A 16,710-nucleotide genomic window follows, 5' to 3' on the forward strand; every position below is an offset into this window, starting at 1 on the left:
TGCACTGATAAGGAGGGACGATCCTGGAAACCTAAATATCATGTTTAGCAGGATAATCATAAGTCCATTATGCAATGGAGGAACATGATCTGAATGCAAAAAAATAGATTTATATTTTACAGATGTGGGACCTTCATTTGATCACTATTTCATGCAAAGCATGAAATGCAAACTTGTAGTGTATTTTATTTTTTCCCACTTTGAAATTTCTGGCATGATTTGCCCTAACTGAAAATGTATCAACCCGTACAAAAATATCCGCAAATTATAATTCACATAATAATTCACATTTCCTTTTGCGGCAGGATTATTGTCCAAACTGCACCAAACTGGCTCAAATGAAGATCCTACATCTGTATGTGAAACTCGCCCCTGAAAAGACAGAAGGCTGTTTTATAGGTGAAAGCAGTATGGAGAATGTCTCTGTTAGATGGAGATGGAGTGCAGATGGAGGAAAGGATACATGGAGAAGAAACCTCTTCAGAATATTGAAATGATCCCATATTTCCTGGCTGTGGTTGATTGTTTTCTAGATATGATAATTGATGAATGGATTTTCCTTACTGTAATGTGTGTGTTGTTCTTAGGTTGTGGCATCAGGGTTAGTTGGACTTATCTCATGGAGAAGACCACTCACTCTTGTGGTGAGTAGTACACAAGTGTCTATTTATATGTCTATGGTGTGTGTGTGTGTGTGTGTTTGTGTGTTTGTGCGTGTGTTTGTGTGTGTTTGTGTGTATGTATGTATGTTTGTGTGTGTGTGTGTATGTATGTTTGTGCGTGTGTTTGTGTGTATGTATGTTTGTGTGTGTGTGTTTGCGTGTATGTATGTTTGTGTGTGTGTGTTTGTGCGTGCGTGTGTTTGTGCGTGTGTGTGTTTGTGTGTATGTATGTTTGTGCGTGTGTTTGTGTGTATGTATGTTTGTGTGTGTGTGTTTGTGTGTATGTATGTTTGTGTGTGTGTGTTTGTGTGTGTGTATGTATGTTTGTGTGTGTGTGTGTGTGTTTGTGTGTATGTATGTTTGTGCGTGTGTTTGTGGGTGTTTGTGTGTATGTATGTTTGTGTGTGTGTGTGTGTGTTTGTGTGTATGTATGTTTGTGTGTGTGTGTTTGTGTGTATGTATGTTTGTGTGTGTGTGTTTGTGTGTATGTATGGTTGTGCGTGTGTTTGTGTGTGTTTGTGTGTATGTATGTTTGTGCGTGTGTTTGTGTGTGTGTGTTTGTGCGTGTGTTTGTGTGTGTGTGTTTGTGTGTATGTATGTTTGTGCGTGTGTTTGTGTGTGTGTGTTTGTGCGTGTGTTTGTGCGTGTGTGTGTTTGTGTGTATGTATGTTTGTGTGTGTGTGTTTGTGTGTATGTGTGTTTGTGCGTGTGTATGTAACGGACCAACCTGCTACCTGATTGGAACACAGGTCATCTGCACACCGAGCCCACCGAGCTACAGCCTATAGGCAGCTAGAACAAGTATTTAGGTCACAGCCAAGGTTACTCATCCCATGTGTAGTTCTCTGACCCCCTACGAGTCCTCCCCATGTCTCCCTCTCCAGGTCTCCCTCTTCATGCTGCTGTCTGCTGTGTGTGTCATCCTTAGTCTGGCTGGATCCATGCTCTCCTGTCAGAATGCACAGATGGTCAAGTCTCTCCTCACCTGCCAGGTATGTAGGGAAAGGGGAAATGGGTTGTACAACTGAATGCATTCAACCAAAATGTGTCTTCCTCATTTAACCCAACCCCTCTGAATCAGAGAGATGCACACAGCCCTGTGGAGAGTATGTGTGTGTGTTAATCCTCTGTGTGTGTGTTGATCCTCTGTGTGTGTGCTTTGCAGGTGGAGAATGGGTTGTGTGTGTGTTAATCCTCTGTGTGTGTGCTTTGCAGGTGGAGAATGGGTTGTGTGTGTGTTAATCCTCTGTGTGTGTGCTTTGCAGGTGGAGAATGGGTTGTGTGTGTGTTAATCCTCTGTGTGTGTGCTTTGCAGGTGGAGAATGGGTTGTGTGTGTGTTAATCCTCTGTGTGTGTGCTTTGCAGGTGGAGAATGGGTTGTGTGTGTGTTGCGCTCCAACACACTCCTGCTCTATAAACGAGGAGGAGACCCTGGTCCTCTACCTAAACGCAGACTGCCACTCTGTCAGACATCAGCTAAAGGTGTGTGTCTGTTTTATGACAGCTCAGTGTGTGTGTTTTATGACAGCTCAGTGTGTGTGTTTAATGACAGCTCAGTGTGTGTGTGTTTAATGACAGCTCAGTGTGTGTGTTTAATGACAGCTCAGTGTGTGTGTTTTATGACAGCTCAGTGTGTGTGTTTAATGACAGCTCAGTGTGTGTGTGTTTAATGACAGCTCAGTGTGTGTGTGTTTAATGACAGCTCAGTGTGTGTGTTTAATGACAGCTCAGTGTGTGTGTTTAATGACAGCTCAGTGTGTGTGTTTAATGACAGCTCAGTGTGTGTGTTTAATGACAGCTCAGTGTGTGTGTTTAATGACAGCTCAGTGTGTGTGTGTTTAATGACAGCTCAGTGTGTGTGTGTTTAATGACAGCTCAGTGTGTGTGTTTAATGACAGCTCAGTGTGTGTGTTTAATGACAGCTCAGTGTGTGTGTTTAATGACAGCTCAGTGTGTGTGTGTTTAATGACAGCTCAGTGTGTGTGTTTAATGACAGCTCAGTGTGTGTGTTTAATGACAGCTCAGTGTGTGTGTTTTATGACAGCTCAGTGTGTGTGTTTAATGACAGCTCAGTGTGTGTGTTTTTAATGACAGCTCAGTGTGTGTGTGTTTAATGACAGCTCAGTGTGTGTGTGTTTAATGACAGCTCAGTGTGTGTGTTTTATGACAGCTCAGTGTGTGTGTTTAATGACAGCTCAGTGTGTGTGTTTTAATGACAGCTCAGGTGTGTGTGTTTAATGACAGCTCAGTGTGTGTGTTTAATGACAGCTCAGTGTGTGTGTGTTTAATGACAGCTCAGTGTGTGTGTGTTTAATGACAGCTCAGTGTGTGTGTTTAATGACAGCTCAGTGTGTGTGTTTAATGACAGCTCAGTGTGTGTGTTTAATGACAGCTCAGTGTGTGTGTTTAATGACAGCTCAGTGTGTGTGTTTAATGACAGCTCAGTGTGTGTGTGTTTAATGACAGCTCAGTGTGTGTGTTTAATGACAGCTCAGTGTGTGTGTTTAATGACAGCTCAGTGTGTGTGTTTTAATGACAGCTCAGTGTGTGTGTTTAATGACAGCTCAGTGTGTGTGTGTTTAATGACAGCTCAGTGTGTGTGTTTTAATGACAGCTCAGTGTGTGTGTTTAATGACAGCTCAGTGTGTGTGTTTAATGACAGCTCAGTGTGTGTGTTTAATGACAGCTCAGTGTGTGTGTGTTTAATGACAGCTCAGTGTGTGTGTTTAATGACAGCTCAGTGTGTGTGTTTAATGACAGCTCAGTGTGTGTGTTTAATGACAGCTCAGTGTGTGTGTTTAATGACAGCTCAGTGTGTGTGTTTAATGACAGCTCAGTGTGTGTGTTTAATGACAGCTCAGTGTGTGTGTTTAATGACAGCTCAGTGTGTGTGTTTAATGACAGCTCAGTGTGTGTGTGTTTAATGACAGCTCAGTGTGTGTGTTTAATGACAGCTCAGTGTGTGTGTTTAATGACAGCTCAGTGTGTGTGTGTTTAATGACAGCTCAGTGTGTGTGTTTAATGACAGCTCAGTGTGTGTGTGTTTAATGACAGCTCAGGTGTGTGTGTTTAATGACAGCTCAGTGTGTGTGTTTAATGACAGCTCAGTGTGTGTGTTTAATGACAGCTCAGTGTGTGTGTTTTAATGACAGCTCAGTGTGTGTGTTTAATGACAGCTCAGTGTGTGTGTTTAATGACAGCTCAGTGTGTGTGTTTAATGACAGCTCAGTGTGTGTGTTTAATGACAGCTCAGTGTGTGTGTTTAATGACAGCTCAGTGTGTGTGTTTAATGACAGCTCAGTGTGTGTGTTTAATGACAGCTCAGTGTGTGTGTTTAATGACAGCTCAGTGTGTGTGTTTAATGACAGCTCAGTGTGTGTGTTTAATGACAGCTCAGTGTGTGTGTTTAATGACAGCTCAGTGTGTGTGTTTAATGACAGCTCAGTGTGTGTGTGTTTAATGACAGCTCAGTGTGTGTGTTTAATGACAGCTCAGTGTGTGTGTTTAATGACAGCTCAGTGTGTGTGTTTAATGACAGCTCAGTGTGTGTGTTTAATGACAGCTCAGTGTGTGTGTTTAATGACAGCTCAGTGTGTGTGTGTTTAATGACAGCTCAGTGTGTGTGTTTAATGACAGCTCAGTGTGTGTGTGTTTAATGACAGCTCAGTGTGTGTGTTTAATGACAGCTCAGTGTGTGTGTTTAATGACAGCTCAGTGTGTGTGTTTTAATGACAGCTCAGTGTGTGTGTTTAATGACAGCTCAGTGTGTGTGTTTAATGACAGCTCAGTGTGTGTGTTTAATGACAGCTCAGTGTGTGTGTGTTTAATGACAGCTCAGTGTGTGTGTGTTTAATGACAGCTCAGTGTGTGTGTTTAATGACAGCTCAGTGTGTGTGTTTAATGACAGCTCAGTGTGTGTGTTTAATGACAGCTCAGTGTGTGTGTTTAATGACAGCTCAGTGTGTGTGTGTTTAATGACAGCTCAGTGTGTGTGTGTTTAATGACAGCTCAGTGTGTGTGTTTAATGACAGCTCAGTGTGTGTGTGTTTAATGACAGCTCAGTGTGTGTGTTTAATGACAGCTCAGTGTGTGTGTTTAATGACAGCTCAGTGTGTGTGTTTAATGACAGCTCAGTGTGTGTGTTTAATGACAGCTCAGTGTGTGTGTTTAATGACAGCTCAGTGTGTGTGTTTAATGACAGCTCAGGTGTGTGTGTTTAATGACAGCTCAGTGTGTGTGTGTTTAATGACAGCTCAGTGTGTGTGTTTAATGACAGCTCAGTGTGTGTGTGTTTAATGACAGCTCAGTGTGTGTGTTTTAATGACAGCTCAGTGTGTGTGTTTAATGACAGCTCAGTGTGTGTGTTTAATGACAGCTCAGTGTGTGTGTTTAATGACAGCTCAGGTGTGTGTGTTTAATGACAGCTCAGTGTGTGTGTTTAATGACAGCTCAGTGTGTGTGTGTTTAATGACAGCTCAGTGTGTGTGTGTTTAATGACAGCTCAGTGTGTGTGTTTAATGACAGCTCAGTGTGTGTGTTTAATGACAGCTCAGTGTGTGTGTGTTTAATGACAGCTCAGTGTGTGTGTTTAATGACAGCTCAGTGTGTGTGTTTAATGACAGCTCAGTGTGTGTGTGTTTAATGACAGCTCAGTGTGTGTGTTTAATGACAGCTCAGTGTGTGTGTTTAATGACAGCTCAGTGTGTGTGTTTAATGACAGCTCAGTGTGTGTGTGTTTAATGACAGCTCAGTGTGTGTGTTTAATGACAGCTCAGTGTGTGTGTGTTTAATGACAGCTCAGTGTGTGTGTTTAATGACAGCTCAGTGTGTGTGTGTTTAATGACAGCTCAGTGTGTGTGTTTAATGACAGCTCAGTGTGTGTGTTTAATGACAGCTCAGTGTGTGTGTTTAATGACAGCTCAGTGTGTGTGTTTAATGACAGCTCAGTGTGTGTGTGTTTAATGACAGCTCAGTGTGTGTGTTTAATGACAGCTCAGTGTGTGTGTTTAATGACAGCTCAGTGTGTGTGTTTAATGACAGCTCAGTGTGTGTGTTTAATGACAGCTCAGTGTGTGTGTTTAATGACAGCTCAGTGTGTGTGTGTTTAATGACAGCTCAGTGTGTGTGTTTAATGACAGCTCAGTGTGTGTGTGTTTAATGACAGCTCAGTGTGTGTGTTTAATGACAGCTCAGTGTGTGTGTTTAATGACAGCTCAGTGTGTGTGTTTAATGACAGCTCAGTGTGTGTGTTTAATGACAGCTCAGTGTGTGTGTTTAATGACAGCTCAGTGTGTGTGTGTTTAATGACAGCTCAGTGTGTGTGTGTTTAATGACAGCTCAGTGTGTGTGTTTAATGACAGCTCAGTGTGTGTGTTTAATGACAGCTCAGTGTGTGTGTTTAATGACAGCTCAGTGTGTGTGTTTAATGACAGCTCAGTGTGTGTGTTTTAATGACAGCTCAGTGTGTGTGTGTTTAATGACAGCTCAGTGTGTGTGTTTAATGACAGCTCAGTGTGTGTGTGTTTAATGACAGCTCAGTGTGTGTGTTTAATGACAGCTCAGGTGTGTGTGTTTAATGACAGCTCAGTGTGTGTGTTTAATGACAGCTCAGTGTGTGTGTTTAATGACAGCTCAGTGTGTGTGTTTAATGACAGCTCAGTGTGTGTGTTTAATGACAGCTCAGTGTGTGTGTTTAATGACAGCTCAGTGTGTGTGTGTTTAATGACAGCTCAGTGTGTGTGTTTTAATGACAGCTCAGTGTGTGTGTTTAATGACAGCTCAGTGTGTGTGTTTTAATGACAGCTCAGTGTGTGTGTTTAATGACAGCTCAGTGTGTGTGTTTAATGACAGCTCAGTGTGTGTGTTTAATGACAGCTCAGTGTGTGTGTTTAATGACAGCTCAGTGTGTGTGTTTAATGACAGCTCAGTGTGTGTGTGTTTAATGACAGCTCAGTGTGTGTGTTTAATGACAGCTCAGTGTGTGTGTTTAATGACAGCTCAGTGTGTGTGTTTAATGACAGCTCAGTGTGTGTGTGTTTAATGACAGCTCAGTGTGTGTGTGTTTAATGACAGCTCAGTGTGTGTGTTTAATGACAGCTCAGTGTGTGTGTTTAATGACAGCTCAGTGTGTGTGTTTAATGACAGCTCAGTGTGTGTGTTTAATGACAGCTCAGTGTGTGTGTTTAATGACAGCTCAGGTGTGTGTGTTTAATGACAGCTCAGTGTGTGTGTGTTTAATGACAGCTCAGTGTGTGTGTTTAATGACAGCTCAGTGTGTGTGTTTAATGACAGCTCAGTGTGTGTGTGTTTAATGACAGCTCAGGTGTGTGTGTTTAATGACAGCTCAGTGTGTGTGTGTTTAATGACAGCTCAGTGTGTGTGTTTTAATGACAGCTCAGTGTGTGTGTTTAATGACAGCTCAGTGTGTGTGTTTAATGACAGCTCAGTGTGTGTGTTTAATGACAGCTCAGTGTGTGTGTTTAATGACAGCTCAGTGTGTGTGTTTAATGACAGCTCAGTGTGTGTGTGTTTAATGACAGCTCAGTGTGTGTGTGTTTAATGACAGCTCAGTGTGTGTGTTTAATGACAGCTCAGTGTGTGTGTTTAATGACAGCTCAGTGTGTGTGTTTAATGACAGCTCAGTGTGTGTGTTTAATGACAGCTCAGTGTGTGTGTTTAATGACAGCTCAGTGTGTGTGTGTTTAATGACAGCTCAGTGTGTGTGTTTTAATGACAGCTCAGTGTGTGTGTTTAATGACAGCTCAGTGTGTGTGTTTAATGACAGCTCAGTGTGTGTGTTTAATGACAGCTCAGTGTGTGTGTTTAATGACAGCTCAGTGTGTGTGTTTAATGACAGCTCAGTGTGTGTGTTTAATGACAGCTCAGTGTGTGTTGTTTAATGACAGCTCAGTGTGTGTGTTTAATGACAGCTCAGTGTGTGTGTTTAATGACAGCTCAGTGTGTGTGTTTAATGACAGCTCAGTGTGTGTGTGTTTAATGACAGCTCAGTGTGTGTGTTTTAATGACAGCTCAGTGTGTGTGTTTAATGACAGCTCAGTGTGTGTGTTTAATGACAGCTCAGTGTGTGTGTTTTAATGACAGCTCAGTGTGTGTGTGTTTAATGACAGCTCAGTGTGTGTGTTTAATGACAGCTCAGTGTGTGTGTTTAATGACAGCTCAGTGTGTGTGTTTAATGACAGCTCAGTGTGTGTGTTTTATGACAGCTCAGTGTGTGTGTGTTTAATGACAGCTCAGTGTGTGTGTTTAATGACAGCTCAGTGTGTGTGTTTAATGACAGCTCAGTGTGTGTGTTTTATGACAGCTCAGTGTGTGTGTTTAATGACAGCTCAGTGTGTGTGTTTTAATGACAGCTCAGTGTGTGTGTTTAATGACAGCTCAGTGTGTGTGTTTAATGACAGCTCAGTGTGTGTGTTTAATGACAGCTCAGTGTGTGTGTGTTTAATGACAGCTCAGTGTGTGTGTTTAATGACAGCTCAGTGTGTGTGTTTTAATGACAGCTCAGTGTGTGTGTTTAATGACAGCTCAGTGTGTGTGTTTTAATGACAGCTCAGTGTGTGTGTTTAATGACAGCTCAGTGTGTGTGTTTAATGACAGCTCAGTGTGTGTGTTTAATGACAGCTCAGTGTGTGTGTGTTTAATGACAGCTCAGTGTGTGTGTTTAATGACAGCTCAGTGTGTGTGTTTAATGACAGCTCAGGTGTGTGTGTTTAATGACAGCTCAGTGTGTGTGTTTAATGACAGCTCAGTGTGTGTGTTTAATGACAGCTCAGTGTGTGTGTTTAATGACAGCTCAGTGTGTGTGTTTAATGACAGCTCAGTGTGTGTGTTTTAATGACAGCTCAGTGTGTGTGTTTAATGACAGCTCAGTGTGTGTGTTTAATGACAGCTCAGTGTGTGTGTTTAATGACAGCTCAGTGTGTGTGTTTTATGACAGCTCAGTGTGTGTGTGTTTAATGACAGCTCAGTGTGTGTGTTTAATGACAGCTCAGTGTGTGTGTTTAATGACAGCTCAGTGTGTGTGTGTTTAATGACAGCTCAGTGTGTGTGTTTAATGACAGCTCAGTGTGTGTGTTTAATGACAGCTCAGTGTGTGTGTGTTTAATGACAGCTCAGTGTGTGTGTTTTATGACAGCTCAGTGTGTGTGTTTAATGACAGCTCAGTGTGTGTGTTTAATGACAGCTCAGTGTGTGTGTGTTTAATGACAGCTCAGTGTGTGTGTTTAATGACAGCTCAGTGTGTGTGTGTTTAATGACAGCTCAGTGTGTGTGTTTAATGACAGCTCAGTGTGTGTGTTTAATGACAGCTCAGTGTGTGTGTTTAATGACAGCTCAGTGTGTGTGTTTAATGACAGCTCAGTGTGTGTGTTTAATGACAGCTCAGTGTGTGTGTTTAATGACAGCTCAGTGTGTGTGTTTAATGACAGCTCAGGTGTGTGTGTTTAATGACAGCTCAGTGTGTGTGTTTAATGACAGCTCAGTGTGTGTGTTTAATGACAGCTCAGTGTGTGTGTTTAATGACAGCTCAGTGTGTGTGTTTAATGACAGCTCAGTGTGTGTGTTTTAATGACAGCTCAGTGTGTGTGTTTAATGACAGCTCAGTGTGTGTGTTTAATGACAGCTCAGTGTGTGTGTTTAATGACAGCTCAGTGTGTGTGTTTAATGACAGCTCAGTGTGTGTGTTTAATGACAGCTCAGTGTGTGTGTTTAATGACAGCTCAGTGTGTGTGTGTTTAATGACAGCTCAGTGTGTGTGTTTAATGACAGCTCAGTGTGTGTGTTTAATGACAGCTCAGTGTGTGTGTTTTAATGACAGCTCAGTGTGTGTGTGTTTAATGACAGCTCAGTGTGTGTGTTTAATGACAGCTCAGTGTGTGTGTTTAATGACAGCTCAGTGTGTGTGTGTTTAATGACAGCTCAGTGTGTGTGTGTTTAATGACAGCTCAGTGTGTGTGTTTAATGACAGCTCAGTGTGTGTGTTTAATGACAGCTCAGTGTGTGTGTGTTTAATGACAGCTCAGTGTGTGTGTTTAATGACAGCTCAGTGTGTGTGTTTAATGACAGCTCAGTGTGTGTGTTTAATGACAGCTCAGTGTGTGTGTGTTTAATGACAGCTCAGTGTGTGTGTTTAATGACAGCTCAGTGTGTGTGTGTTTAATGACAGCTCAGTGTGTGTGTGTTTAATGACAGCTCAGTGTGTGTGTTTAATGACAGCTCAGTGTGTGTGTTTAATGACAGCTCAGTGTGTGTGTTTAATGACAGCTCAGTGTGTGTGTTTAATGACAGCTCAGTGTGTGTGTTTAATGACAGCTCAGTGTGTGTGTTTAATGACAGCTCAGTGTGTGTGTTTAATGACAGCTCAGTGTGTGTGTTTAATGACAGCTCAGTGTGTGTGTTTAATGACAGCTCAGTGTGTGTGTTTAATGACAGCTCAGTGTGTGTGTTTAATGACAGCTCAGTGTGTGTGTTTAATGACAGCTCAGTGTGTGTGTTTAATGACAGCTCAGTGTGTGTGTTTAATGACAGCTCAGTGTGTGTGTGTTTAATGACAGCTCAGTGTGTGTGTGTTTAATGACAGCTCAGTGTGTGTGTTTAATGACAGCTCAGTGTGTGTGTGTTTAATGACAGCTCAGTGTGTGTGTTTTAATGACAGCTCAGTGTGTGTGTTTAATGACAGCTCAGTGTGTGTGTTTAATGACAGCTCAGTGTGTGTGTGTTTAATGACAGCTCAGTGTGTGTGTTTAATGACAGCTCAGTGTGTGTGTTTAATGACAGCTCAGTGTGTGTGTGTTTAATGACAGCTCAGTGTGTGTGTGTTTAATGACAGCTCAGTGTGTGTGTTTAATGACAGCTCAGTGTGTGTGTTTAATGACAGCTCAGTGTGTGTGTGTTTAATGACAGCTCAGTGTGTGTGTTTTAATGACAGCTCAGTGTGTGTGTGTTTAATGACAGCTCAGTGTGTGTGTGTTTAATGACAGCTCAGTGTGTGTGTGTTTAATGACAGCTCAGTGTGTGTGTTTAATGACAGCTCAGTGTGTGTGTTTAATGACAGCTCAGTGTGTGTGTTTAATGACAGCTCAGTGTGTGTGTGTTTAATGACAGCTCAGTGTGTGTGTTTAATGACAGCTCAGTGTGTGTGTTTAATGACAGCTCAGTGTGTGTGTGTTTAATGACAGCTCAGTGTGTGTGTTTAATGACAGCTCAGTGTGTGTGTTTAATGACAGCTCAGTGTGTGTGTTTTATGACAGCTCAGTGTGTGTGTTTAATGACAGCTCAGTGTGTGTGTTTTATGACAGCTCAGTGTGTGTGTTTAATGACAGCTCAGTGTGTGTGTTTAATGACAGCTCAGTGTGTGTGTGTTTAATGACAGCTCAGTGTGTGTGTTTTATGACAGCTCAGTGTGTGTGTTTAATGACAGCTCAGTGTGTGTGTTTAATGACAGCTCAGTGTGTGTGTTTAATGACAGCTCAGTGTGTGTGTTTAATGACAGCTCAGTGTGTGTGTTTTATGACAGCTCAGTGTGTGTGTGTTTAATGACAGCTCAGTGTGTGTGTTTAATGACAGCTCAGTGTGTGTGTTTAATGACAGCTCAGTGTGTGTGTTTAATGACAGCTCAGTGTGTGTGTTTAATGACAGCTCAGTGTGTGTGTGTTTAATGACAGCTCAGGTGTGTGTGTTTAATGACAGCTCAGTGTGTGTGTTTAATGACAGCTCAGTGTGTGTGTTTAATGACAGCTCAGTGTGTGTGTTTAATGACAGCTCAGTGTGTGTGTGTTTAATGACAGCTCAGTGTGTGTGTTTAATGACAGCTCAGTGTGTGTGTTTAATGACAGCTCAGTGTGTGTGTTTAATGACAGCTCAGTGTGTGTGTTTAATGACAGCTCAGTGTGTGTGTTTAATGACAGCTCAGTGTGTGTGTTTAATGACAGCTCAGTGTGTGTGTTTAATGACAGCTCAGTGTGTGTGTTTAATGACAGCTCAGTGTGTGTGTTTAATGACAGCTCAGTGTGTGTGTTTTAATGACAGCTCAGTGTGTGTGTTTAATGACAGCTCAGTGTGTGTGTTTAATGACAGCTCAGTGTGTGTGTTTAATGACAGCTCAGTGTGTGTGTGTTTAATGACAGCTCAGTGTGTGTGTTTAATGACAGCTCAGTGTGTGTGTTTAATGACAGCTCAGTGTGTGTGTTTTAATGACAGCTCAGTGTGTGTGTTTAATGACAGCTCAGTGTGTGTGTTTAATGACAGCTCAGTGTGTGTGTGTTTAATGACATCTCAGTGTGTGTGTTTAATGACAGCTCAGGTGTGTGTGTTTAATGACAGCTCAGTGTGTGTGTTTTATGACAGCTCAGTGTGTGTGTTTAATGACAGCTCAGTGTGTGTGTTTTATGACAGCTCAGTGTGTGTGTTTTATGACAGCTCAGTGTGTGTGTGTTTAATGACAGCTCAGTGTGTGTGTGTTTAATGACAGCTCAGTGTGTGTGTGTTTAATGACAGCTCAGTGTGTGTGTTTAATGACAGCTCAGTGTGTGTGTTTAATGACAGCTCAGTGTGTGTGTTTAATGACAGCTCAGTGTGTGTGTGTTTAATGACAGCTCAGTGTGTGTGTTTAATGACAGCTCAGTGTGTGTGTGTTTAATGACAGCTCAGTGTGTGTGTTTAATGACAGCTCAGTGTGTGTGTTTAATGACAGCTCAGTGTGTGTGTGTTTAATGACAGCTCAGTGTGTGTGTTTAATGACAGCTCAGTGTGTGTGTTTTAATGACAGCTCAGTGTGTGTGTTTTAATGACAGCTCAGTGTGTGTGTTTAATGACAGCTCAGTGTGTGTGTTTAATGACAGCTCAGTGTGTGTGTTTAATGACAGCTCAGTGTGTGTGTTTAATGACAGCTCAGTGTGTGTGTTTAATGACAGCTCAGTGTGTGTGTTTAATGACAGCTCAGTGTGTGTGTTTAATGACAGCTCAGTGTGTGTGTTTAATGACAGCTCAGTGTGTGTGTTTTATGACAGCTCAGTGTGTGTGTTTAATGACAGCTCAGTGTGTGTGTTTAATGACAGCTCAGTGTGTGTGTGTTTAATGACAGCTCAGTGTGTGTGTGTTTAATGACAGCTCAGTGTGTGTGTTTAATGACAGCTCAGTGTGTGTGTTTAATGACAGCTCAGTGTGTGTGTTTAATGACAGCTCAGTGTGTGTGTTTTATGACAGCTCAGTGTGTGTGTTTAATGACAGCTCAGTGTGTGTGTTTAATGACAGCTCAGTGTGTGTGTTTAATGACAGCTCAGGTGTGTGTGTTTAATGACAGCTCAGTGTGTGTGTTTTAATGACAGCTCAGTGTGTGTGTTTTAATGACAGCTCAGTGTGTGTGTTTTAATGACAGCTCAGTGTGTGTGTTTAATGACAGCTCAGTGTGTGTGTTTAATGACAGCTCAGTGTGTGTGTTTTAATGACAGCTCAGTGTGTGTGTTTAATGACAGCTCAGTGTGTGTGTTTAATGACAGCTCAGGTGTGTGTGTTTAATGACAGCTCAGTGTGTGTGTTTTAATGACAGCTCAGTGTGTGTGTGTTTAATGACAGCTCAGTGTGTGTGTTTAATGACAGCTCAGTGTGTGTGTTTAATGACAGCTCAGTGTGTGTGTTTAATGACAGCTCAGTGTGTGTGTTTAATGACAGCTCAGTGTGTGTGTGTTTAATGACAGCTCAGTGTGTGTGTTTAATGACAGCTCAGTGTGTGTGTTTAATGACAGCTCAGTGTGTGTGTTTAATGACAGCTCAGTGTGTGTGTTTAATGACAGCTCAGTGTGTGTGTTTAATGACAGCTCAGTGTGTGTGTTTAATGACAGCTCAGTGTGTGTGTTTAATGACAGCTCAGTGTGTGTGTTTAATGACAGCTCAGTGTGTGTGTGTTTAATGACAGCTCAGTGTGTGTGTTTAATGACAGCTCAGTGTGTGTGTTTTATGACAGCTCAGTGTGTGTGTTTAATGACAGCTCAGTGTGTGTGTTTTAATGACAGCTCAGTGTGTGTGTGTTTAATGACAGCTCAGGTGTGTGTGTGTTTAATGACAGCTCAGGTGTGTGTGTTTAATGACAGCTCAGTGTGTGTGTGTTTAATGACAGCTCAGTGTGTGTGTTTAATGACAGCTCAGTGTGTGTGTTTAATGACAGCTCAGTGTGTGTGTGTTTAATGACAGCTCAGTGTGTGTGTTTAATGACAGCTCAGTGTGTGTGTTTAATGACAGCTCAGTGTGTGTGTTTAATGACAGCTCAGTGTGTGTGTTTAATGACAGCTCAGTGTGTGTGTGTTTAATGACAGCTCAGTGTGTGTGTTTAATGACAGCTCAGTGTGTGTGTTTAATGACAGCTCAGGTGTGTGTTTTTAATGACAGCTCAGTGTGTGTGTTTAATGACAGCTCAGTGTGTGTGTGTTTAATGACAGCTCAGTGTGTGTGTTTAATGACAGCTCAGTGTGTGTGTTTAATGACAGCTCAGTGTGTGTGTTTAATGACAGCTCAGTGTGTGTGTGTTTAATGACAGCTCAGTGTGTGTGTGTTTAATGACAGCTCAGTGTGTGTGTTTAATGACAGCTCAGTGTGTGTGTTTAATGACAGCTCAGTGTGTGTGTGTTTAATGACAGCTCAGTGTGTGTGTTTAATGACAGCTCAGTGTGTGTGTTTAATGACAGCTCAGTGTGTGTGTGTTTAATGACAGCTCAGTGTGTGTGTTTTATGACAGCTCAGTGTGTGTGTTTAATGACAGCTCAGTGTGTGTGTTTAATGACAGCTCAGTGTGTGTGTTTAATGACAGCTCAGTGTGTGTGTTTAATGACAGCTCAGTGTGTGTGTTTAATGACAGCTCAGTGTGTGTGTGTTTAATGACAGCTCAGTGTGTGTGTTTAATGACAGCTCAGTGTGTGTGTTTAATGACAGCTCAGTGTGTGTGTTTTAATGACAGCTCAGTGTGTGTGTGTTTAATGACAGCTCAGTGTGTGTGTTTAATGACAGCTCAGGTGTGTGTGTTTAATGACAGCTCAGGTGTGTGTGTTTAATGACAGCTCAGTGTGTGTGTTTAATGACAGCTCAGTGTGTGTGTTTAATGACAGCTCAGTGTGTGTGTTTAATGACAGCTCAGTGTGTGTGTTTAATGACAGCTCAGTGTGTGTGTGTGTTTAATGACAGCTCAGTGTGTGTGTTTAATGACAGCTCAGTGTGTGTGTTTTAATGACAGCTCAGTGTGTGTGTTTAATGACAGCTCAGTGTGTGTGTTTAATGACAGCTCAGTGTGTGTGTGTTTAATGACAGCTCAGTGTGTGTGTGTTTAATGACAGCTCAGGTGTGTGTGTTTAATGACAGCTCAGTGTGTGTGTTTAATGACAGCTCAGTGTGTGTGTTTAATGACAGCTCAGTGTGTGTGTGTTTAATGACAGCTCAGTGTGTGTGTGTTTAATGACAGCTCAGTGTGTGTGTGTTTAATGACAGCTCAGTGTGTGTGTTTAATGACAGCTCAGGTGTGTGTGTTTAATGACAGCTCAGTGTGTGTGTTTAATGACAGCTCAGTGTGTGTGTGTTTAATGACAGCTCAGTGTGTGTGTTTAATGACAGCTCAGTGTGTGTGTTTAATGACAGCTCAGTGTGTGTGTGTTTAATGACAGCTCAGTGTGTGTGTTTTAATGACAGCTCAGTGTGTGTGTTTTAATGACAGCTCAGTGTGTGTGTTTAATGACAGCTCAGTGTGTGTGTTTAATGACAGCTCAGTGTGTGTGTTTTAATGACAGCTCAGTGTGTGTGTTTAATGACAGCTCAGTGTGTGTGTGTTTAATGACAGCTCAGTGTGTGTGTTTAATGACAGCTCAGTGTGTGTGTTTAATGACAGCTCAGTGTGTGTGTTTAATGACAGCTCAGTGTGTGTGTTTAATGACAGCTCAGTGTGTGTGTTTAATGACAGCTCAGGTGTGTGTGTTTAATGACAGCTCAGTGTGTGTGTTTAATGACAGCTCAGTGTGTGTGTTTAATGACAGCTCAGTGTGTGTGTTTAATGACAGCTCAGTGTGTGTGTGTTTAATGACAGCTCAGTGTGTGTGTGTTTAATGACAGCTCAGTGTGTGTGTTTAATGACAGCTCAGTGTGTGTGTTTAATGACAGCTCAGTGTGTGTGTTTAATGACAGCTCAGTGTGTGTGTTTAATGACAGCTCAGTGTGTGTGTTTAATGACAGCTCAGTGTGTGTGTTTAATGACAGCTCAGTGTGTGTGTTTAATGACAGCTCAGTGTGTGTGTTTAATGACAGCTCAGTGTGTGTGTTTAATGACAGCTCAGGTGTGTGTGTTTAATGACAGCTCAGTGTGTGTGTTTAATGACAGCTCAGTGTGTGTGTTTAATGACAGCTCAGTGTGTGTGTTTAATGACAGCTCAGTGTGTGTGTTTAATGACAGCTCAGTGTGTGTGTGTTTAATGACAGCTCAGTGTGTGTGTTTAATGACAGCTCAGTGTGTGTGTTTAATGACAGCTCAGTGTGTGTGTTTAATGACAGCTCAGTGTGTGTGTTTAATGACAGCTCAGTGTGTGTGTTTAATGACAGCTCAGTGTGTGTGTTTAATGACAGCTCAGTGTGTGTGTTTAATGACAGCTCAGTGTGTGTGTTTAATGACAGCTCAGTGTGTGTGTGTTTAATGACAGCTCAGTGTGTGTGTTTAATGACAGCTCAGTGTGTGTGTTTAATGACAGCTCAGTGTGTGTGTGTTTAATGACAGCTCAGTGTGTGTGTTTAATGACAGCTCAGTGTGTGTGTTTAATGACAGCTCAGTGTGTGTGTTTAATGACAGCTCAGTGTGTGTGTTTAATGACAGCTCAGGTGTGTGTGTTTAATGACAGCTCAGTGTGTGTGTTTAATGACAGCTCAGTGTGTGTGTTTAATGACAGCTCAGTGTGTGTGTTTAATGACAGCTCAGTGTGTGTGTTTAATGACAGCTCAGTGTGTGTGTGTTTAATGACAGCTCAGTGTGTGTGTGTTTAATGACAGCTCAGTGTGTGTGTTTTAATGA

The 16,710-nt window shown here is 41.9% G+C and overlaps 1 protein-coding gene across 1 annotated transcript in view; it reads left to right on the forward strand.

Annotated features, from left to right (window-relative positions):
• LOC123733553 (protein FAM189B-like) overlaps nucleotides 1-16,710 on the forward strand; it is a 68,845-nt gene that overhangs the window by 1,488 nt on the left and 50,647 nt on the right. The window contains exons 2-4 of the mRNA XM_045712842.1: nucleotides 588-644; nucleotides 1,547-1,654; nucleotides 2,028-2,144. Of these exons, the coding sequence (XP_045568798.1) occupies nucleotides 588-644; nucleotides 1,547-1,654; nucleotides 2,028-2,144 (282 nt within the window). The remainder of the gene's footprint in view (nucleotides 1-587; nucleotides 645-1,546; nucleotides 1,655-2,027; nucleotides 2,145-16,710) is intronic.

The sequence above is a fragment of the Salmo salar genome, chromosome ssa02 (genome assembly GCF_905237065.1).
Source record: "Salmo salar chromosome ssa02, Ssal_v3.1, whole genome shotgun sequence".
NCBI lineage: Eukaryota > Metazoa > Chordata > Actinopteri > Salmoniformes > Salmonidae > Salmo > Salmo salar.